The sequence below is a fragment of the Manacus vitellinus genome, unplaced genomic scaffold (assembly GCF_001715985.3).
Source record: "Manacus vitellinus isolate BGI_N305 unplaced genomic scaffold, ASM171598v3 scaffold_6_pilon, whole genome shotgun sequence".
Lineage (NCBI taxonomy): Eukaryota > Metazoa > Chordata > Aves > Passeriformes > Pipridae > Manacus > Manacus vitellinus.
In genome coordinates, this window is record NW_021940750.1 from 21638859 (window position 1) to 21662449 (window position 23591).

The 23591-nt window shown below is 40.9% G+C and overlaps 1 protein-coding gene across 23 annotated transcripts in view; it reads left to right on the forward strand.

Moving 5' to 3' along the window:
• The window catches only part of NRXN3 (neurexin 3), a 935277-nt gene that overhangs the window by 201263 nt on the left and 710423 nt on the right, over positions 1–23591 (forward strand). For 22 of the 23 annotated variants that reach the window (XM_018082450.2, XM_018082461.3, XM_018082475.2 and 19 more), the window contains 2 exons: positions 5959–6260; positions 12863–13024. In XM_018082450.2, the coding sequence (XP_017937939.1) occupies positions 5959–6260; positions 12863–13024 (464 nt within the window). Of the gene's footprint in view, positions 1–1508; positions 1517–5958; positions 6261–12862; positions 13025–23591 lie in introns of those variants that run through there. The other variant, XM_018082465.2, reaches the window with a different exon arrangement.

Below are 23591 nucleotides of genomic sequence, written 5' to 3' on the forward strand. Positions count from 1 at the left end.
ATGGCCTCAGGTGAGGAGGGTCCATCATTCAACCAGCAGTACTAGTGCCAAGAGTGAGAACTTCTGGCTTTTCTTTTTTTCTTTTTGCCTCTGTGCAAGTAGATTTTCTGCATAGCAGTATTTTATAACACTCATATATCTTTTAATGCACTAACTTAATTATCCATGATACCTTTTGAGTATGTTGATATTTTTTCATAGATGTCCTGGATTTACAGTGAGGTTGGTGGGTTTTGGGTTGTTTTCGTTTTCATTTCCTCCTGCCATGGTTAGTGGTAGTCCTCTATTTTGATAACAATTCTGTGGTTAGTGGCCAACTTTGGAAGCATTTTAGTCTTAAGACAAGTAGTATAACTGTAGAATTTTCCAAAGTTAGAGAGCTGTTAAATGATAGGGAGAAAAGGTTCTTGTAAATACTATTTTCCTTGTTGACCTCTGTTTGGCAGAACATCAAGGGACTACCCAGTTGTTTTGCTGCCTACATCATTAATGCACACTGCTTTGGCAGAAGCCTGATGCATGGCAGTGTTAGACCATTCCTGGATTATCACATAGCACCAGCTCTTCTGTGCAAAGCACAGCAAACCGCTCAGGTAAAGTAAATCTCACTGAACAATGGAGTGGTTATTAATTTTGAAGCAGTGCAGAGAGTTTGCTTTTTTCACTAGCAGAAGATATGCTCTGATGTTGACTGTAAACCAAACCCCAGTAAAATAGGAAGAGCCTCAGAGTACACCTGTAATGTAGTGGGTTTTGACACAAGGTGAGAAGGTCAGCAGCTGATTCTTGGTTTTAGGAGAGCTACTTGAAGTTTTCTTCAGGAGACTTCAGGAAAGTCACTGCCCATTTTATATTTTTCTAAATATTTCTTAATTGTGTTTGAGGCCAAAAATCCTGTTACATGAGATGCTGCTTTTGTTGAGTATTAAATTTCATACCCCTGAGCAGAATTAGTGCTTCTAGAGTTTGCTGTTTTCAACTTCACAGTCATGAAGTATTTATTTTCAGGCATCATCCAGAACTTTGGAGGCTGCTTTGCTTCACCTCTTAGCTAGGATGACTTCCTGGTAGGACTGGAGAAAAATAGGAGTTTGGTTTCCCTCCACAAATGTATGAGAACCTCTGGAATGAGCCCAGGATGGGGAGATAGGAGCTTCTGAACTCAAATGCTTTGTCTGCTATTGATTTTTCTCAGGGGCCATGAATAAATCCATTAAATGTTGGTGCGTTGGTTTCCTCAGACATAAATCAAACTGTCAAGATTTCCTACCTCCTAGTGATGCCGTGAATTCTGAATATTTGAGTCCTCCTTTGTAGAAAGAGCTCTGACAGGAACACATAGCAACAGCATTGCACATAAAAACTGAAGCTAAAATTACCATCTGGCTTTCCTGATCAAGCAGTATAGCTATACAGTATATGGAAAGATCCTCAGTCTTTACCTCTCCTGGGAACCTGAGACTCAGCAAGCTCTGGGGTTTCACCAGGGATGAGAAGAGCCAGGAACTTGGCTTAGGTACTTATTTGCAGTGTTTTTGTTTCTGTTCTTGCTATCAACCTGCAGTAGGCACTGATGATTGTTTGGGGAATTTGAACAGGTATAGGTTTGAGACTTGCAAAAATGGCTTTGCAGTGGGGTGGTTATGGTAACTGCTTAATATGCTAGGTGTGTCTGCTAGCAGTTGGTCAGAAAAGGGTAACATTTTACCACGTAAAGTCATGGGTATCTCCATTCTTTCAAGGAAAAGGTCTGTGTAAGTCAGTTTGAAGATTCTGGGTTTTGCTTCTATTCTGGTGATTTCTATGAGTCTTGAATATGTCAAGGGTTTAAGTCTGAATGTGGAATTTTTCACAGGTCTTGGATCTTTAAAAATCCCACCTGCTGCAGTGAATTTAGTTATGTGAAAAAGTTAGGAAGCAAATAATGGGCTTAGATTAATATTAACAAGTGAAATGGAATATTTGATTGTTTACATGTGCTCACCTGCTTTCCAATTCTGATTTTTGCAAATCTGTTTAGTATTAACTGAGTTAAAAATGAAATCATGCAACTGATGCATAAATCAATAGTTTTCAAACATATCCTAAATTCTGTTTTAAGTAAATGTTATTTCATGCAGTTGCATTGTCACGCTTGAACAACTAGATCATCAATTCCAGTAAACACCACCTACTATATACAGGGTTTCACATCACAGAAAAATCAAGGTTTGATCTGTTGCTTCATGTAACATAAACCTGGATTCCTGTTGACTTTGAGTTGGGCCTTGAGTTTAGCTTTTCTGGGTTAGCAGTGTTGCTGTGCAGAAGCTCTTTGGTACACTACCACCGTTTAAGGAATATAGAAGCCCTAAATATCACAGTGCTATTTGTGGAACCTTCAAAAATGTACAGCACAAGGGTCATGAGCTAACAAATAACAAGTGTTTCACTGCTCTCTGGTCTTCCAGGCATCACCAGACTGTGCCTGAAAGCATACAGAAATACTGTGAGACCTGCAGCCTACTCAGGGCTTTTTTCTCCTCATTCATTGTGGAGAGAGCCTATATCCCTTTTCCCCCTCCGTGCCCTCTGGTAATTTTCATATGCTTTTTGGTTAGAGCTGTCATGTATGTCAGAGCATCCTAACAGTTTGGACAGTATGGAGAAGCCATGCTTGGTAAAAAGCCTTTCATGTGGCCTGACACAGGCTACTGTGCAGTAGCTTGGAGAAATATGCAGTGAAGCTCTTCAGGGCACAGCTTAGGCTCTGACTGCTGAAGCCTTTCATGAGACTGGTAAACCAGTCATCCACATGGCCACTGGTAAACTGTTGAGGAATCAGTGATTTGGGGGACACAGTTTTAGAGAGAGTGTGTTGACCTTGGGAGTTATGCTTATGAGACGTGTGTTGAACAGGCATGACTTTGGATTGCCCAGTGAACCCCAGAGAGATTTTAGTGTGTGGTGATCTGCAAATTCGAATGTCTGTCGAAAGCAGCCACAGAAGGAAGAAAAAATCCCCTTAACAACATATGAAACAGAAATAAATGACATTCTCCCATGTACAGGAAGGATACAAAGATGGATAAGGTGCAGAATCCCATCTGTAATAAGGGTCAGCAGCAGATGACTGGAGGGAACAGGCAGATGATGTAGTTGCATGCAGAGGTGGGTTGATGGCACCTTATATTAAAACCAGTGGTACAAGTCAGAGTAATATCTCTTTGAATTTGCTCTGCTCTATTTTGATGAGTATGCAGTAGTTGCCCTGAATTACTATTTAGATTTCTAATATGCTCTTGGCCTTCTCCTTGTACTGAGTACATCAGTAAGATTTCATTTCAGTGACTGAGAAAGGGTAAATGAGCCCTAGTAATATTTCTTGTACTGAGTGAACAATCAACCCATCATGCCCCCCTTCCCAAAGACGACAAATGTGTATTCAGTGCTTTGTACATCTACAGTTGTGGGGAAAAGGCTCATAATGATTGTGTTTGACTCCTGCCCTCACTGGCTATTTGATGGGAATTTCCCACAGGTACATAGAGCATGTGTCTAACTTGATTGTAACACTTTCTCTTCTGATGGATCAGGACTGACTAGGCAGGGGAATTATCAAAGTGGGAAAGGGTTGTTAAGTGCTTAGCTCTGACTTCCAGAACTGCAATCAATAGCAGCCCTCTGTGCTTAGGCTGGTTTAACACTGACACAAACATTCAGCACTTCTTGCTGGTAGTTAAATGTATTCAGAATAGAATCACAGAACCAAATAATTTGGAAGGAACATCCAGAGACTGTAGTCCAACCATTAGCTCAGAGACAGTCCAGTTAGAGCAGGCGGCTCAGGACTGTGCCTAATCAAGTTTTTAATATTTCTAAAGATGGAGATTTCACAGTCTCTCTGGGCCCTTCCTAGTGTTTGACAACCCTCAAGATGAAACATTCCTCTGTATGGAATGAGAATTTCTTCTATTCAGCTGTATCTGTTGCTTCTCATCCTTCTTCTGCAGACCTCTGAAAAGAATTTGGCCCTGTCTTCTCTATGGTCTCCCATTAAGTCATTGCAGAGAACACTAAGATTTCCCTTGAGTTGTCTCTCCTTGAAGCAGAACAAACACAGTTCTCTCAGGTTCTCCATACACCTCACCTACCTCAGTGCCTTGAGTGTGTTGGCAGCTCTTTGCTGGACTCACTCCAGTACGCTGAAGCCATTTTTATACGAGGGAACTCAATACTGGACAGAGCAGTCCTAATGTGATCTCATAAGTGTCCACTGGGGGAAGAATCACTTTCCTCAGCCTGCTGGCTGATTCTTGTTAATGCAGCCATGGATGCATCTGCCCTTTGCTGAAAGGGCAAGTGCCGCTGACTTGTGCTCAGCTTGTGTGCTGGGACCCTCAGGTCTTCTTCTGAAAAGCTGCTTTTGAGCCACTTGGCTCCCAGCGTGTATTGCTGCATGGAGTAATTTGGCTCCTGTTTGCTTGCAGGAGTATATAGACACATGGTCTGCTTACTTAAGTACGAACACACATACTGCTGCAGAAGTCTCTGCTTAAAGCAGACCTATCACTTGACAATGATATATGTACAAGGTGGAACACTGTACTGTTTTGTCACCATTGTTTTATGCTGTGAGGGAATAGATTTTACTATGTAGTTATTTTCCAAGAATGGCTGTGACAGCAAGTATTTTCCTTTCAGTCTTGTACTAATTAATTCTGTCTCATCTGTATTAGGATTACTAAATGAGACAAAATGAAACAAAAAAATACTATTAATGTCAACGGAAATAGGACTAGCCCTTGCCTTATGCAGTAGCTTCTAAGCAATGATAGCTTGACTGCTTCTACTGTCTACTGCTCAGACTTGCTTTCACAGCTGGGAGTCAGGAAGGTGCTGCGTTTCTGAGTGGGGGGACCCTTTTCCCCCAGATGGCACTGGTAGGAATGGGCTACAGACAGCCCTCCTGCAAGCTTTCCTATCACTGTCTTACACTTCTTCCACTGGACAAAACCGGGGTATGCAACTGGCTCAAGTCACATAAGTGCAATATGGCAGCAGAACTGGCTTTGAAGGACTGGAACACCTGGTACTGGGAAGCAGACTTCTAGTTCACACAAAGGATTTTTGTGATATTCAAATGCTGCCTCCAGTTGCTAAGAAATTAGTGTACTGGCTTTCCTTACTGTACATAGGAGATTTTTTTTCCTAATGAGGAAATATTTTATGTCATGTGCTGTGAATAATCCCCCCGTGTTTATTTTTGCTGTATGAAGGAGATGTGCTTGTCTAGTACAGATTTCCTGGACAAGGTGATCAGACAGGCAAAGTTCTCAGACGTGTTTGCCAGCAACATTACTTACATCTGTGGACAAAATGTTTTATGTGGACTTCCCTCATACTGTTGGAGAAGGAATCTATAGGACACTTCATGTGGCTCTCTTGCCTGCTTGGTCTCTCATTCAGTTGAAAAAAGGGGCAACTCCGTCAGGATTATATTCTGATGTGTCTCTTAAATTGCCTGTCAGATGGGTTAAATAAGTTCAGATGTCATTAGTGCTGAATCTAAAATGCTGATTTTTGGGAAATGGTGAAGACTTTTTAAATGACACATATGTGGTGGTCGTGTTGACAATAGTAGAGCTTTCCATCATTCTCCCAAAAAGGATGTGAAATGCCTTATTAGCAGTCCTTAAATGTTTTTCCTAGACTTCACTGCATACTGTTGAATGGTCCCTATGGTGACAGTGCTGCAGTGAAGCTGAAAACACAGCAGTGAAATTTGTCGGTACTGAGGACCCTGAAGTTAATTCTCTTGATAGTCATATTAGAAAAGGATCTGTACAGTCATTAGCATGCCATGATATATAGCTGTACAGTAAACAGTGCTGTGGGATTGCTTAGAAATTTCATGACAACCTTAAATCTCTTCTTGGTTGACTGCTGAATAGGTTTTTTTTTCCCCTTCCTTTCCAGCACGAGATGAGAATATGGCCACTTTCCGTGGTTCCGAATACCTTTGCTATGACCTGTCGCAGAACCCCATCCAGAGCAGCAGCGATGAGATCACTCTCTCCTTCAAGACATGGCAACGCAACGGGCTCATTCTGCACACCGGCAAGTCAGCGGATTATGTCAACCTGGCCCTGAAAGACGGTGCGGTCTCGTTGGTCATTAACCTGGGGTCTGGGGCCTTTGAGGCCATTGTGGAGCCGGTCAATGGCAAGTTCAATGACAACGCGTGGCACGACGTTAAAGTGACACGCAACCTGCGGCAGGTAATGGTGAACGGGAGAAAATGCTGGGGAGAATTTGGTTTTGTTTCATTGGGACGGGCAGATGGGAGAGAGTGTTGGAGAAATGAGGAAGCTCAGTGGAATTGCTAAAGTTTCTCCACCTATTCTGGATCTTGGTACCTAGAGGACAGTGAAAAAACATTAGTTGACGGGAATTTATCCCTGCTGCAATATCTTCATTTCCACTTCATTAATTTTCTGTGTTTTTTTCAGTTTGATTTAATAATAAAAACTTGTGGCATAACTTTACTTTCATCTCCCTTTTCCTTTTTTCTTTTTCTGTTCTCCCTTTTTTATTTTATTATTTCCTTAATTATGATTCAATCTTATCAGTAATATTCTTGTTGTATTTAATTACTGTGGGAACAGAGCCTTTTTCCAACAGCCAATGCTCTACACCTCTCTCCTTTTTCTTTCAGTTTTATTAATTGGTTTAACCATTGCCGTGATGTCACAATTCTAATTCTGGAAGTCTTTTGTTTTTCTTTTCCTTTTTCTTTTGTGTGTGCATGTGAGTGTGCAGGTGTGCAGACTGGTGGTTATGTGTGTAATTAATTTAACTTTATAGCTTTGGAATTAATTGGCTGGAGTCTCTCTGAGTCTTCTTGATTCTCTGTTCTTCTTTTCTTCTTTTTGATTTTTTTTCCTCTTCTTTCTATAATGAGATTTTACCTTATTTCTTGTGTCTCTGCCTATGAGACTCTTCTGTTGGCTGTGAGGACTGGAAAAGTGGAAGGATCAAAAAAACCCAAGCAAACCCAGATCAATCCAGCATCCTACAATTCTACTTTGGAAAAGTTTTTCTGATTTTACCAGTGTAATTTTACACATCTACATGCTGCTTTTCCAAGCAGACAACTGTATCAGGTGACGTATTTGGTAGTAGGCTAGTCCTAAGATCCCAAAGCCTTTCTCATGAAATATAAATTCATACATAAATAGATAAGATAAAATTAAATAACCTTGCTCTGAAAGCCGGTAAATATATGAAGTCACTAAGGCCCATCCGCTGCATGATAAATGAGGTTTACACTCTGAATAGGAGCTATTTGGTGTCTTGCTCACTGGTAGAGGCAGCAAAAATAGCTTGTAAACTAAGATTTTAAAATCAATTTGTGAATAAAATATGACCTATTTATTTCCTCATTAATGTGAATATTAGCACAACCCTTAATGGCTTTATATAAGTTTATACAATGTAATTTGCTGTGAAAACAGCTTTTGTGGTAACATTTTACGGTAGCTAAGATCAAATGTGTCTGTGAGTATAGGATAATCAGCGCCAGGGATCAGAAATAGTCTCTACTAGCAGATGTCAGTGGATAATTTATCTGTTATGGGGATTTCATATCTTTCTTTTCAATATTTGGGTTCAGGGCTGAAGATTTTTATTTGTCTTTCCCACGTAAATCCCTGTGTTTCTACATGCTTAGGATGTCTGGGTCTTTGACAAAAAATCTGTCATCAAACTTCCATGAGACTCCAGGATTCTTTCCTATGGAAAAAATGAATCTGTTTTCCATACTTTATATGCAAATGCAAATTTAATTTCTTATGCACTGGATGGGTCTTAATGATCCTATTTTGTTCAAACTTTCTGATCAGTACAGTAGAGGGAGAGGCACCAACTGGTGTAGGTTTGTCAGTCTGGAAGGGTCAGAATATATAGCTTTATTTGATTTGGGTTTTTTATTTTTAGCTAGTTTCAGAACAGCTCATCTCTGAATATCTCAGTAGAGCTTACTGGCCATTTTAGTTAATCTTACTTTTTATTTTTTGTTGGAAGTCAGTTTCAATGGGAAAATGTGCCAGAAGCAAGATGAATCCTTGCTTTATGCCAGCATTGGTTTGGGTCTTGAAGAAGCAAAAAGTGAAGGGCCACAGACAAAACTGTGGATGGGAAGCTGTAACATTCTTTTCTTAATCTTTTAGTTAGTGATTTTTTAATTGGTCCATGGAAATAGACCAAGACAATGGAAATATGTCTATGACTTTTCATCTTTGATTAGACCAAGGCAGTACTTTGGCAATTACTAGAAAGCAGGTGAGTCCCTTGCCAATTCAGCAGCATCTCAAACCTTTAATCCTCCTGATCTGTTCACTATGGATCTTTTTAAGTGATCCTGAATTCTTTAAGGGTCCAACTTGACTGGGCAAGAATGAGATGTTTCAATGAGATGGCTGTACTCTTTCTAAAGAAAAGGCAGTCTTAAAGTCAAATTAAAAATAATTAGCAGAGGTGACTTGGGTTCCAGTTCTATAGATAAACATGACAGAATACAGTTCAACCAAAAAATATCAATAAGGCTGGACTTTTGTTTTTTCAGTCTTCTTTTCACTGGATACTTCCATTTTAACTCCTGATCTGTCTCAAAATTCAGACATTGACCCAGAACCTAAAACTACCCAGAAACTGGAATTCATGAAACCTTGAGGCAAAGCAATCCTGACAGTCCTGAACATTATCATCCAATATAATTTTGTATAACCTAAATAATTTTGTATGTAAAAGATTAACTACCTTATGTCTTTCCTATAAATTCACCTGTAATGTTGGAGTGTAACAGAGGTCACTTGGAAGTCTTGTTTTCCAACTGTGCTCATGTTTCCTCAAAAACACCCACTTCAAAACCAAACTAAAAACCGCAACAAAATACATTACCTCTGAATGCTAAGGCTTTATAAGAAGATCAGTATCCTCCTTGTAATTGGTTGAAAATATTGCACTGGAGATAAGTATATTTCTCTTTAAAATGAAATTTAAAAACAATAGTTTAGAAATTCCAAGAATATGTTCTAAAGCTAAAGCAATTCCAGCTAAATGGACTATCAGCAGCTTCAGAATGCCATCTAGTCTTTTCCTCTGCTTTTTTGGGGCTGAGAGAAGGGGGAGGAGGATTTGCATAATTTTTTGGCTGTTTCTAGAATTAGAGTAGAACTTTAAATAGTTGGACTTCTGCCCAGTATTTTTTGGAATTGTTAAATGTTTTGTAGCTAAGCTAGGAGAGTACTAAGTGCTGCTTTTTTTTAGATCAAATGACTATCGCAGTGGTTAATCTCCTTAGAGACAAACCAAGTGAATGCACAGATTCCCTTGAGTACTGATTGTTAATGTCAAAGCAAATCTCCTTGTTTATTTATCTTATTATTTCAGTTAAAACTAAGCCCTCTTTCTGCCTTGTGAGAAACCTTTACTTAGAAATAGGATCATGGCTATATTTTACCAGGGCTTTCAGAGCATGTTTGGGGCAGTGTGGTCTGGTGGGAGGAGGAGGAGGAGCAGAGGAGACTGAAGGTCAGACTTCCCATGTCTGTATTCAGGTCTGCTGCTGACACTCCATCTCATTTTTAGCATGCTCTGCCCCCCATCCCATACTCCAACTCCCTTGTTTATAAAATGGATTTATTAATACAATATTTCGCCGTGAGTGAGACTTCCTTGATTAAGAATTGAGGATTTTGTGCTCATTATACCCAAGTACAGAGTATTATTATTATTTCATTACCAAAGGCAAATAACCTTGGGACTTTATGCTCAATGCTGCAAAGTCTTCACAAACTTACTTCCTTAGTCAATGCACAACTCTGAGGTTTGCAGGCAGATAGTTTTTACATGAGGCAGCATAGAACCTGCCTGTGTAATTTAGGATAGTTCGTGCCAGCTTAAGCCACAACAGAACAAGGACTTGGACCCTCCAGGGCCTGCCCTTCCCTATCGACACTGAAACTAGTCTCAATGCAAAATCTGCTATAAAGATCTTGAGTTCCTTGGCTGCTAAAAAGCAAACAAGAAACAATGTGTAGGTTCAAACAGTTGGTATCTGCGTGCCTTGGGAGGGGTTAACAAAGCATCTGCAAAGTTCTGTTGAAACCAACTGACTGGTAAATTCTCCTAGCTCCTTCCTAATATGGATGCAGTATAATAGGAGAATCTTGTCAATCTTCTATCTTCAACCTTGACACAAGTGACACAATTCTTTCTACACAATTCCTCGACACATTTCTTCCTATGGTAGGAGAGGTTCGATTCCTATACTCTTGGATGAGAGAAATGAGCTACAGGCACACAGTCAAGCACAGGCTTTGTTGTGTGCTCCTCCTGAAAGTTACGAACTCTCTTGCCATAAAGAAAGCTACAGATTGGGAAACTTGGAAGGAAGACTCAAAGTCTTGGACTCTTCATCTGTAATACTCCAGCCAAAGGAAATACTGGCCTGCTTGTGATACTCTGCAACACTTGAGGGTAGTGAGGCTTGGAAGAGGAGCAGGCACGTAGGTGGGTGGTTGTGGGTGAAAGAATGGAGTCATGGTTGGGTTTGTGCTGAAGGGGCAAATTGTGTACTGTGTGTGTACATCTTTGAGAGTAAGGTTCTTGTTTAAGGGAATCACCTTGATGGGCATTTGAAGAGTAAGTATTGCACTGTTTTAACTTCGGTTCGGATCTGGAAAATGTGTATGAGGGTTGAAGTTAATAATTAAGACCAGGGTGGGAAGAGTAGGCAGCCCCCTCTTTCTTTACAGTCTAGATGGCATGGTTCCCATAGAGTCCTGGTCATATTGTCCTCTTTCTCACTTTGTGTGTCTCAGGTGCCCCACGCCTTTTTTTGAAAAACTAACACTAGACCATTCATGCAATGTGTCATTTTTACTAACCAACTAATGTACTAACACCCTAACGACTCATCTTTGCTTTTAGTTATTTTAATTAACAATCGTTCTGTTCACAATTTTTTAATTTCCTTTCTTCCCCCTTTTCCGCAAAGCACTCAGGCATTGGACACGCTATGGTAAACAAACTACATTGTCTGGTAGATATCATTCTTATTGTCTCTTTTTTTGGGTTTGCCGTGTGTTACCTGCCTTTTCCTCCCCCTACCCCCTCTTTTTCTCCTCCCTCCTTTATACTTACTGCTTCCTTTAATTTTATTTTAATTTCATTTAAAACACTTTTTTCCCCCTCTTTTTTTTTTTTTTTTCTCTTCTTTCTTCTTTTTGAATAGAAAAATGAGCATCAAAAGCAACTGACACAACTCTTCTGGAAATGGGCTTTGGACATTTCTTTCATTGTTTTTTTCACCGATGTCTTTAGTTGTTTTTTTTTCCTTTCCAGTGATAAATTGTTGGGATTTTTGTCCCTTGCTTTTGAGTTTAGCTTTCTCTCTTTTGCTTTTGTTTTAATTTTGCTTTTTTTCTTCTGCTTTTGGTTAATGTTTTTTTTTAACTCTGAAGGTTTCTAGATCAGAACCATTGCAGGGCCTCTAGTCCATGGTGGTGAAGGCTCTCTTTTTCTCTCACTCTTTTGTTGTGGCAATGGCTATTACAGGCAAACTGGCCAGAGTTGTCCTCTTTCTCCTGATTTTCCCCCACTTCCCTCCCTCTGCTTTCTCTCCTCCTCCTCCCTCTTGCTCTCTCTCTCTCACTTTCTCTCTCTCTTTCTGACCTCTACCTGCGTGGCCAACAGGAGCTCAGCCGATTGTTTGTTTCAGTACACACTCTGCATGGCATGTCCACGTCTGGTGACTCACCTGTCTCCTCCTGGCCTCAATCTATTTTCCTCCATCTTCCCTTGAAACCACTAACAGCATCTAAGCAAAACACATCAAATTCACTTGCTCCTCTCCCTCCCCCTCCTTCTGTCACCCTTCACCCTCCATGTGTTTGTGGTTAGAGATTTTGGGGATATTTCTGTTTGGGTTTGAGTTTTTTTGATTATTATGCAGTTTGTTTGGTATTTTTATTTTTGATTGCATGCAAGTGTGAAATGGTTTTCTCTCCCTCTCCTGCCTCCCTCACTTTTCACTTTTTTCCCATCATCTTTCTGGGCCTCAGATATATTGGCATGATATGTCAAAGTGCAGTGTGTGCACGCTTTTTCTTCTTTCTTTTTCTTTCTCATCTCTGCTTCTATCACACTTGTTGGTGTGTGTTTGATTTATTCTGATTTATTTCATTTTTTTTCTGATTATATTTTGGTTATGAGTTAGTTTTTAATTTTTTTCTCCTTTTTTTTTTTTTTTGTGGTGGGTGGTGGGTGTGTGTCTCTCTAGGTACATGGCATGCACATCCATAATGTATTGAAAGTGAGATCCCTTTCCCCCCATCCCTGAATGCATGATCGTCAGTGTGCCGTGAGCAAAAGAAGCATAAAAAATAAAAAATACCAACCTTGTCTTCATTAGTGGTTTGTTTTGGTTTTTTTTTTTTTTCTTACTAACAACCATAACTAACTGTAATCATTAAAATAAATTCTAATCAATCATAAAATCAGCTAATATGAGAAATCTCTTTCAAGGACAGTTCCATTTTCTGGCCTGAATAGATGGAAGGCATCTGGATGGGCAGGCTGGTGGGTAAGCCTGAGAGTGCTGATGCACCAGAAAACAGAGAAGCAGATGCTGAAACATTTCTGGTGTGGGAAAATCAGACCAGAAAATAGAGCTTCACTGAACTAAAAAAAATACATACCAAATCTCAACAAAATCCTTAATAAAACCAACATAAAATTATAGGGGAGGTAAGTTGTTCTGTTCAGGATTATAAGGTCATTGCTGGGATTTTCTTTGTCCGTTGTGTCCCTCAAACAGGTGACAATCTCTGTGGATGGCATCCTTACCACCACGGGCTACACGCAGGAGGACTACACCATGCTGGGCTCAGATGACTTCTTTTATGTGGGAGGGAGCCCCAGTACTGCTGATTTACCTGGCTCTCCAGTAAGCAACAACTTCATGGGCTGCCTCAAAGAGGTAACTATTTCAAATTAATTCTTATTTCTGTGCTTTGGGTTTCTTAAAGTCATTGCTCTTTCCTGCCTTACACACTCAATGTCTTTCCCTGATGCTGAATTTTATACTGATCTTGCAACAGCTCTGTAAGGATAAACTTGTCATTTGGCTGGACAGAAGGCTGGAAAACTCGTGATCTTAAGGGCAGAATCAGACTTCTAGTGTTTGGATTACAGAGAAAATAACCCTGGTAGTGGGAGAGGTGTCTTCTGTAAGCTGTTAGTAATGTTTTCTTCTAAATGGCTATCTTCTAGGCACTGAGGCAATAGCCATTATAAAAAGATAAATGGCCTTTGTTTACCGAGTAACATTTTTAGCTGAAAAAAAGTCATGTTCAGAAGCTTATTTAGAATTTTTTTATGATCCTGGATTTCACTTGGGAATATAGATAGTTCTAAATTTTCCAGGAGGATACAGAATTAGAATAAAATGGAAAGATAAAAGTTGAAAGTAGCATAAAAAGTGTGAATTATGTGAGGAGAGTGCAGCATGAGGGTGTAATGGACGTGTGGCAATAATGAGGCATGTGGACTTGAAGTCCGTGTGTTATGATCCAATTATTGAGAGATGCCTCTGCCCGAATTAAGGTGCAAACAAGACCATATGCTGAAGTCAGTAGTACAGATTGTACTTAACAATAAAATGTGAGATAGAGAGATAGAAAGAAATAGAAAACAGAGAGAAGAGAGAGAGAGATTAAGCCACCACCAGTGGATCCAGTGGTGGATCCGTTGGTTCTTCTTCACCTTGGGCTTCTTGGTGGTGGTGGGTTCTGAGGTCATTCAAAACTTTTCACATTTATACATTTTTGAAAACGAACGAATTAATGCTCTTTGGAGTTACAGCCTGCCCCGCAAGGCAGTAGTAACTTTTGGTTTTTTGCTAATAAATCCCTTGGGGTGAATAAAAGTAAATCAGTAGTAGATTACCTGTGTTTACAGATATAGATATATATGGTTTATTTTAGAACAGTTTGGTTGCAAAGGAAAACAGGCATGTAACTTTTTTCATTATTATTGTCTACAGTAATATGGCAATATAAAAACATAAAGATATCGCCCAGGAAAATGTGTAACAGAAAAGAGAGAAAGAATAAAAAGTTTATAGTCACCACCCGGAGTTCTCTGACAGACTTTGTTGTTGTTGCTGTCATTGCTGTTGTCACTGGTGTCTTGATCCATCGGGGAGTGGTGAGGGAAAGAAGCCCATGAAACATAACCAATGGCTTTATGTACCCTCAGAAACCCTACTGGTGCTTCCCCTGTGTATGTGGGGGTGCTGTTTTTGCACAGTCATGCTGTTTTTCAGAGGCTGGAGGTGATGGTTTTTGTAGAGTCATTTAGGCTTGGGGGGGGGTGTGCTTCAGAGACACCAGCCACCCCTGCTAAGAGGCCTTCTCTGGGGTAGTGATGGGTGTGTGCACAGAGGGCCTAGCCTGACTCATAGGAGATAAGTATCACACACTGAGAGTCACCTCTGGCCTTCTTTAGTCAAGCATCACACACCCAGAGACTCACCCTTAGGGCCTCTGCAAACCTAACAGTTCCCGGGTTACGGCCTCCCTCCCTCTGCTTTATCTTCAGTCCCCTGGCAAGAGGCTTGCACAGCTCGCTGCAGTAGCAATGTTTTAAGGCAATGAAGAAAGTTCAATTCCTCAAAATTGGCTCCACAGTTCTCTTATTCTATTGGTTAAATGATTCTCTAGCTTCTTATGCTAATTCGTCCCATGGTCAACTCAGTCTTTCTGTTTGAGTTGGTGGGTTGTGAGTCAGTGGGTGTGATCTCTCCTTGACAGAATTACCTTTTACCCAGTCTGAGCTGATTTCAGCACAGTTGCTGAGTTGACTTTCCTTGTGGCCCATAAATTCTGCATTCTTTGTGTCCTTTATCAGTGATATATTCTTCTCCCCTAGCTTTGTTAACCTCCCCCTAGGCCTGAGGTAACACCTGGATGATAGTATCACCCTTAAGTTCCCCTCACTTGTGGCTTAAGTTATAGTCCAAGTTCTGGGTATCCATGGAGGCATATTTGGGGGTGGGGGGCTTCAGTGGTCACAGATGCCATCTGTTCTGTAACTTGGTATGATCTCTGTTTGGCTGGTGATATGTGTATGAGCAGTTGCTTCTTTATACAGTTTGCCACAGTGGGAATTTTCGTCTGGATGGGCTAGCCAGATCTAGGGTGGGCTACCCAGATCTTACCTCCACCAGGAGTTAGTGCCATCCTGTTGCTCCATTCTGTCCTTATCTCATGGCAGAGTCATTCTGTGGCCTTAACAGTGTCTGGGACAGGCAACTGTAATTTTAGAATCCCTACACTGTGTTGGGAAGTTTGTGCAGTTGAGTGGCTGCACTGGTCAGGAAGAGCTAGCTGGCTCCGAAAACTATATTATATTACTCAGGCTGGGTGCACTTGTCATATAGTTAATCCACAACTTTGAGAAAATTCACACTTGGGTAATTGAGATTGGACTGCCTGGCTAGCAACAGGAATCAGAATATTATTCCTTAGAAAAAAGAGAGTTAAAAAAAAAATGAAGTCTCAGTCCAAATCCCAAACTTGGTACAGTTTCGTTTGGGTGTTGGCCTTGAAGTCATCTTTTGTCTTGTGTCTCTCTTCTAATATGATTTGTGATTATCACTGTGATCAATGGGGATGCAGATATTGGTGTCTCCAAAACGTTTTATAGAAAGATTACTGAAAAACAGTCGTAGGTTTTCTGTGAGCCAGCTTCCTAGCTAGCCTGGAATAAGAGTTTCTTCCAAGAGTTTTCTCCTTAAGGTTGTGATTCGGTACGAATACTGTTTTTCACAGGGTGTGGCTAGGTCGATCTGATTTTATTTGCAGCCCAGCGGGTTGTCGCAATATCATGTTTGGATGAACACTTAATATCAGAGGAAAGGTGGAGGTTTCATACAGGAGTTGTGGAAGCAGCAATGCTGAGGTAGATGTTCTGTGGCTGTAACTGACTTGACAAGTTACCATCCTACTGATGCTCCACTTGTGGTGTCAGGGGTTCTCTGTTATGTGCCAGTCCTCTGATGTGAGTAATGGTTGTCAGAGTCTGAAGCTCTGTCCTGCCTGACCTCTGGATTGGTTAAAGAGATGCACATATGCCAAAAAAGAGCGTGTGAGCATCCTAAATAGGAAATTAAACTACCCTGCTTGAATACAAACTGCCATACAGATCCTTCTGGTTTCATCTGTGGAGCCTTGGGCCTGATTTTCCTAGACACTGAGCATCTCAGTTTGATTGAAATCAGGAGGAGATACAGCTTCTTAGTGTCTCTTTAAATCAGGATCTCAATTTTATTTATGGATGCTATGAACAAAACACTTAGCAGAGGTTGTTTTTATGTGTGCTCTAAGTCAAACCAATGGAGCAGAGAAAGCAGTGACAAGAAAATCTTCAGCAGCTTTATTATTTATATAATCATTTGTATTCTATTAGCTTGCACAATATGCTAAGAGCCGCTTACATAGCCGTCCAAGGCTCATAATGTCTGTGAGAAGAAAAATCCAAGCATCCACTTAAGAATGAGAGGAAGTAAACAGATAATCAGAATGTGCTTTGTAATCTTCACTTGACTAGGCAGTGACAGGAGATGTGTATGAGCAGATGTCTTGACTTAAAGACAGGCTGGTGCTGTCTGGTTTAGAGCTATAGTCTGCTTAAAAGCAACCTACTTGTGAAAATGTGTCCAAAATGTATCTTGCCCAGTCCCTTATGACAAATCCAGTATACACTATTTACTAAATATAACTGTAGTGCAGGGTTTTCAGGAGAGGCACGTGGAAATGGGATGGAGAAATGAAATATTTCAAAAGGGAAGCCATGTTACTTAATTAGGACTCTGTGCTTCCATTCTGCCATTCCTTCACACCCCTTAGGCCACAGGGTGAGTTACTGCAGGTATCACTAGGAAGTGCAAGGAAGCTGACTGTTGTGCTTTTCCTCAGTTTTGGTTTTTGCAAGTGGGGGGGAATGGGGAGCTGCACTTGATGGGGAAAGAGCGTCTCTAGATGACTGTCAGAATCCTGACAAAGTCCAGAAGTGCTGCTATAACACCAACATCTGTGCAGAGCAGAGTCTGACCAGCATAAATAGCCTGCATAGGCTGAGAAGGGCTCTTACTGTATAAGTAGTGAATTACTCTTTGACATCAAAGCAGTCAGTGCTTTCATTAAGTACACCTTTGGATTAGTTGAGCAGAAAATAGTTTGCCTTGCGAAAGTCCTCCTAGGGTTTGTTTCCTCTTGTTTCCTTTGCTGGAGATGAAAACACTGGTGGCAAAGGTAGAAGGACCAACCTGAGATCCACTTGGAATTATGGGATAGATATTTTTGAGTGTTTTCTTTATGTTTACTTCTAAAATACCAGGGTGCATCTGTACAATGCAATGCAGCACGGCATGGTATGAAAGAAACCTGAAGTGACTCAAGAAAGGTAGAATACCTTTGGGGATCAGACTGACCCCCTGGGGCAACCAGCTTTGATCCTTGAAGAGGCAGAACTGGGTTAGTGCAGTGCTTGTGTGCTTATAACGTTTTTGATTCCAGAACCGGCTACAGGGAACTTTACTTGGCTTTCTGCCAAGCATAGTAGTGTATTTCATAAATCAGTCCCTAAAGCTCATGTTTTTGAACTTTTTCTTTGTGGCCAAAAAGGATGCCTAGTCTCTCATCAGGCAGTATGGGAGGAGCTTGCATTTTTAATAAAAATATTCTAAGCTAAGAAAGTTAGATGAAGGGGTAGGATAGACTAATAGCATATATTGTTCCTTTTAGTTTATGCTTTCAAGTAGAGCACCATGCTCTTTTTTCCTACCAAGGTCCTGCTATGTAATTGCCTGTTCCCAGAGACATAGCACACCCTGAGTGGATTGCACTGTTGTTTGTAATGGTGAAGAACGTCCTGCCAAGCTCTGTACTGATCTCTTGAAGGTGTTAAAGCGGAATGGTCTGCGTTTGTTGAAGACTGTCTCTAGGGATGTGTCACTTTCCTAGGAAGGCAAAGGGGTTTATGCAGACTTTGGGGTGTAACTTTCAGCATTTACCCTGTAATGTCTTGTGTTTCATCTGAACTGCCTCAGCCTCAGAGTACACCAACAAAATTGCTCACAGGGGGGCTAAGGAGGCTCTTTGAGTGGAACATTGCCTTCCCACTTCCTCTGAGATTACCTGCGGATGCTGAGGTGCAGGGGGGCAGAGTGCCTAATGACCCTCTGCAGTTGGGAGGGACTTCTCCACTCAGCTGGAATTGGTGATAGGAGGAGGGGTAGCTCTGGCAGGGTAGACACTTCTTGTGGTCGGAGTCTAAGCCTTGACTGTCGCTGATAATGTCGGAACGGCCAAAGCGACACGAAAAAAGGTTCCAGCAAAGTTTATTCCAAGGAAAAAGCAGGGACAGCCACCCGGGGCTGCTGCGCAGCCCCTTAAGTACAGTTTTTGAACACACGTAATGCACACGGATAGGACAGTTCAAACTTTCACACCAGAATTCTTACAGCTAATAGGTGCATTTTCTAAACTCTACTTTCTCACCACAACTTTGCTCTTTCTCAAAACAGCCCAGTTCTTTCCCACAACAGTCCCAAGCACCTGCTCTTATTTTTCTCTCATGTTGATGTTCTTCCCAACCACTCTCATTCAAAACAGGTCCTTGTTCTCATGAGACAGTGCTCCTGTTCTCATGAGACAGTGTTCTCTGTTCCCACAGGACAGCTTCTTCAGGATGCATCAGTATGTTGTCAGGATCAGGGCCTCCATTTTCAGTCCTCTCTTTCAGTCCATCTCAGGGGTATACTTTGATCTGGTCAACATCTATTGCTTCGTCAGTATGTGCCAAGGTGCTGACAGACCCACTGTCACCCATGACACTAAGGCTTTTTGGACTTTCATTCTTAAGATAAATCTTTCTAGAGGAAATCTGGGAGGAAGCTGGTGTGTTTCCTAACATGGAGGAAACCAGATATGGAGATGGGATAGGAAAAGATACAGAAGCAGATCTTGAGACAGCTGAGGAGAAGTGTTTTTAATGGGTGTCAGGGAAGGTGTGACAGTGCTTCAAGAAATAAGGATTGGCTAAACATGGAGAAACACTGTCTGAAGGTAGAAAGGGAAAAGGATCCATTAATAGTTTTTACTGTTTTTAATGACAGCTGAATGGCCAGAAGGGAGGTAGGACAAGAAAGGTAATGACAAACAGCTGGTTTTGCACGTACTGAAGAACCTCAGGGAGGAGTTTCCATTAATCAAGGCTGGAGATGGAGAGTGGCAGGGCAGAAAATTTAGCTGTGTAGGCAAAGAGGGAAAATGGGATTTCAATATCCAATTGCTAGGGAAGGGAGAGAATCAGATATTTCCTAGGATTAGGGAACCAGCCATTCAGATTTGATTTACTTGGAGCAGTACTTACATGGTGCAGATGCAAGTGCTTTAGAAGACCCTAAGGTGGTCTCTAGAGAATGGATGTTCATGAGAGAATTTATGAAATCTTCACATTTTTCTATCAGTGCTTTATTAAAATCTAAATTCTGAAAAATGTTGATTAGTTCTAACAGTTTGATGGAAGTAGTGAGGCTTGCATATGGACAGAATATGGCAGAAATTATTGCAGGGGTCAGGCACCATCTGGCCGCGATAGAAGAAAGCTGTGAAAGCTTAGATCATTTCTGTCTGAAATTTAACTGCTGGGAGCCAGATTTGCAAATGGTTCATGAGTGTGCCCAGTTGCTGTATGTATCCCTCGGATGCTATCTGCAAGTCAGGTCTTTTTCAGGACTATTTGCATATGCAATGATGATATGGTTTCTGTTTGGGGATGATTTTTTCTGAACAGAGTGTCACACTGGGGAGGAGTCTAAAGGTGCAGATAGAAGGCAGCCTAAAACTGGAGGCAGAGAAAAACAGCCTGAGTGTGAACAGATGGAAGAAGTTGCAGTTTTAATAGCCAGTCCGTAACAGGGAGATCAGATAGCCCAAAAGCTTTTGGTGCCCAAGATCCCCTTCCACAGCAGTGATTTAACAGAGCCTCAGGAATGCATAAGAGAGTCAAGAATCAACAGTGTGGGGAATTTCACTGCTGTGCTGTGAAGGAAGTTACCACATGAATGGCACTAGTTGCCCTCACATGTTAGTCCAATACTGCTGTTCCAGCTGTCCTATTGTGTTTGGGTCAGTCTGTTTCCTGTCTGTATTACTTATTGAATTTAATATTTGAAAAAGAAAGGAAGGGGCTAGTGGCAGTGTGTAGAAGCAGACAAAGCATGGCCAAAAGTTGAATATGATTCCACTTCTCAAAATATTACTTGTTCTTAATCTTGGTCTTTCATTACTGTTCTCTTTCAGAGCATCCCAAATAGCCCTAGTGATGATGATGACCCTGATTCCTAAACTTGCATATCCAGAGGTTGTTGGTTGCCCCACTCTTAAACTTCCAATTGCATTACTGCTGCTATGGTGGATCACCCTCCTGTTGCAGCTGTAGACTGTGTGTACTGAGAGTCAAGAAGATCTGTGGTTTTCTCTGTGCATCTGCAGAGCATCCAGCACAAGACCTTCATCAGTTTTTTGAGTGCCACTGTTGTAGAAATATTAAACAGTGGTTTGGGAGACACAGCAAGGGAGATGTTGGCTAACATTTTGAGCAGCTCCTGATGACATTCTTAAGCTAAAAAAACCCAAACTCATTTCTGGAAAGATTGAATTCGAAGATAGGAATTGAGGCATTTGGAAACTGAGAGAAATATGATATAAGGCAAGATGCTGAGAGAATTCTGAGTAGACCAATAGATGGGGAGGAAAAGGTGATAGTGTTTTGTCATCAAGTAAGGTTTATAAGCTTAGATCCTGTGCTTGTTTTCATTTGCTATTTCTATATTAGCTCATAGTCAGAAGGGATATTATGGTTGGTTAGTAGAACATTTCCCAGGTTACCTGCTGGCTGCCAACACATATTGGATGCTTGGGCAAGAATCCTGTAAGACTTTGTGGGACACAGTGAAGAATAACTTTTGCTTTCTAGTATGAATATGGGACATGACATGAAGCCAAAGCGAACAAGAGGCACTCTGAACTGAGCATCTGAGAGCTGAAACACCTGTCTCTTGACTTTCTGACAGCACTGAAAAAGAGGCAGCATCTTGAGAAGGATTGTTTAAAACCAAACTTCTTTATCTTACTAATGGAACTTATGTTGCCCTACCAGACCTCTGCTGTGCTGCCAGGAGTGGCGTTGTGACTTCCTTGTTTTGCTTGCCTATAGGATTAAATGTGCACTCCATCCTATAACCATGAAAGATTGGATGTACCAGCCTTTTTCCACAACTAGAGTGACATTTACCCTACACACAAGTGTAGGAGAAAATGTTTAATACCACTTATGTCAAATCAGGCATAAGTCAAGTAAATCTTCTGTAGTTCGTGGTCTCAGTGCTAACATTTAGCAGTGATAAATGTCAGCTGCTCTGGAGAAGGCACTTGATCCAGCTGATTTTGCTAGTAGCTATTTTTTTAGAGAATCATTTAGGAAAGATAGGAGAAAAGAAGAATGTTTGTGTATGAAAGTCCTTCCAACACATAAAGTCTATGCCCATACTGTGAGCTAGGGAGAAAGGAAGAGACAGGATGCAGACTTCTGTCCAGTATCTGTGAGTCATGGGAGATGAAAGGTCAGAGGTAAGTATACAGAGAGGAAAGCATCCCGTGGTACAGTAACGCAATGTCAACTTTTGAGCAGTAATTCATCTGAAGGAGTCTGGGCATTGAGGAGCAAACCAGCCGTCCCTGTAGTCTCAGAGCTTTTTCCTATTTAATACTCTTCTGAGTGAATTCCCGTAACTTTCCCCACTGCATTAACACTGAGAAAGTCGAATATCCCAGACTAATAGCTCCCAGAAGTATGTCCCAGTCTGACATGACAAATGAATATCTTTTGTTCTGGAGTATATTTGCATAGTGTCTAATATTTTTTTATCCTAAATCATCATTCTTGTGAATGACAGGGATCTCACACAGAAAATCCAATGGTGCAGAGTTTGATGCAATGTGACCTTATACTTAGTAGGTACATGTACTAGAAGTAAAATTCATAATGATGAAATAATGGTATTAGCTCATAGGACCCTTCAGATGAAGAGTTCAGCAGGTAGTTTTATCAAAGTGGCCTCATTTTGTCTTCTTTCAAACCATCAGCTAAAATAAAGTACCAAAGAGAGTAAATGTCTTCATCCTCCTTCTTCAGATACTGCAACTGAGGCACAGTTATGGTGTATCTTGGCCAGTATCATACACCCTGCTACTGTCAGAGCAATAGACAAAAGAGGGACATCCTACCTATCATAGCTCTTTGTTGATCTTCCTCCTTGCAGGGGTAGCTTATGTCTTCAGTACAGTGAAAGAGTCACAACTGCCTGATGTTCTTACTCAGAATACTAGAAGTTCCTGAACTTATTACAACCTTGTTTCTCTGGGGGAGTTTCTTCTTTACCAGTAATATTTAACTATTTCTTCTTGTTTTAGCCTTGATATCTTTATACGTTCCTCTCAAGCTGACAAGGGGATGAGTTTTGTTTGAAAAACAAACTTCAGAAGGTTGCATGGGGCATATATAGGTTACATCTAAAGTGTGTCTTAACTTGCCAGCTGAACTGTTGTTGATGGGTAAGAAATGCCCCCCTACTTTCTTTTAAGAGTCAGCTCAGGTGAGGGAATTAAGAAATCTGGAACAGACTTTATTCCCGAGAGACCTAAGTTGAGGTGAGGGGGTCTGTTCAAATGAAGATCAGTCCTGAACAAACAGTTGGCATTTCAGTTCATTTTTCAAAGTGAGCAGGGTCTGATGGGCATTTCTCTTCTTTGTGCTGTTTCTGTTGGATTTCTGTTCAAGATATTAGGAATTACATCGTAAGAGGAGATTTCTTCCATGTCTGACGGGGAATAGGAAATGATCTTCCAGTTACGTATCCAGTTAAAATTTAAATTTGTACTGGATCTGGGGAGACTCTTTAATGAAGTACATGTTGCTCTGCATGTTTCAGAGGTTAATATTTCACTTTCTCATGTTCGTACATTTTTAATAAGGATTAATGGCCTGGCCCAGTTGGTGGTCTTGTCAGGTGTATTGGTGTGCTGCTAGTGCTGCAGCTTTGCTTTAGCTAGGGGGTTATTCAAAGCCTCTGTTCCTTATGTAGCCTAGCCCTTGCCTACCCTACAGAAGTGAGGTTTCTGATAGCATTATTGCCTTGGTTCTTACATGAAGAATATAACTTGGTCATCTTGGCTTATATGCATCCATAACAAGAGTTTTGCTGGCATAATGATATTGGATGAGGGTTTGTTGCAAAATAACATAAGCTAACCTCAGTTATTGATCAATCTCTTTCATCAAATGTTTCTGGCCACATAGAAAGTGGAAGAGTAATGTACTTATGATGTATCTATAGAAAGTTTACTCATGACCTGCTCATTTATCCATGGAAAGTATTCCTGTTAAACTGGAAAAGAATTCTAAATTGCCTCATGAAA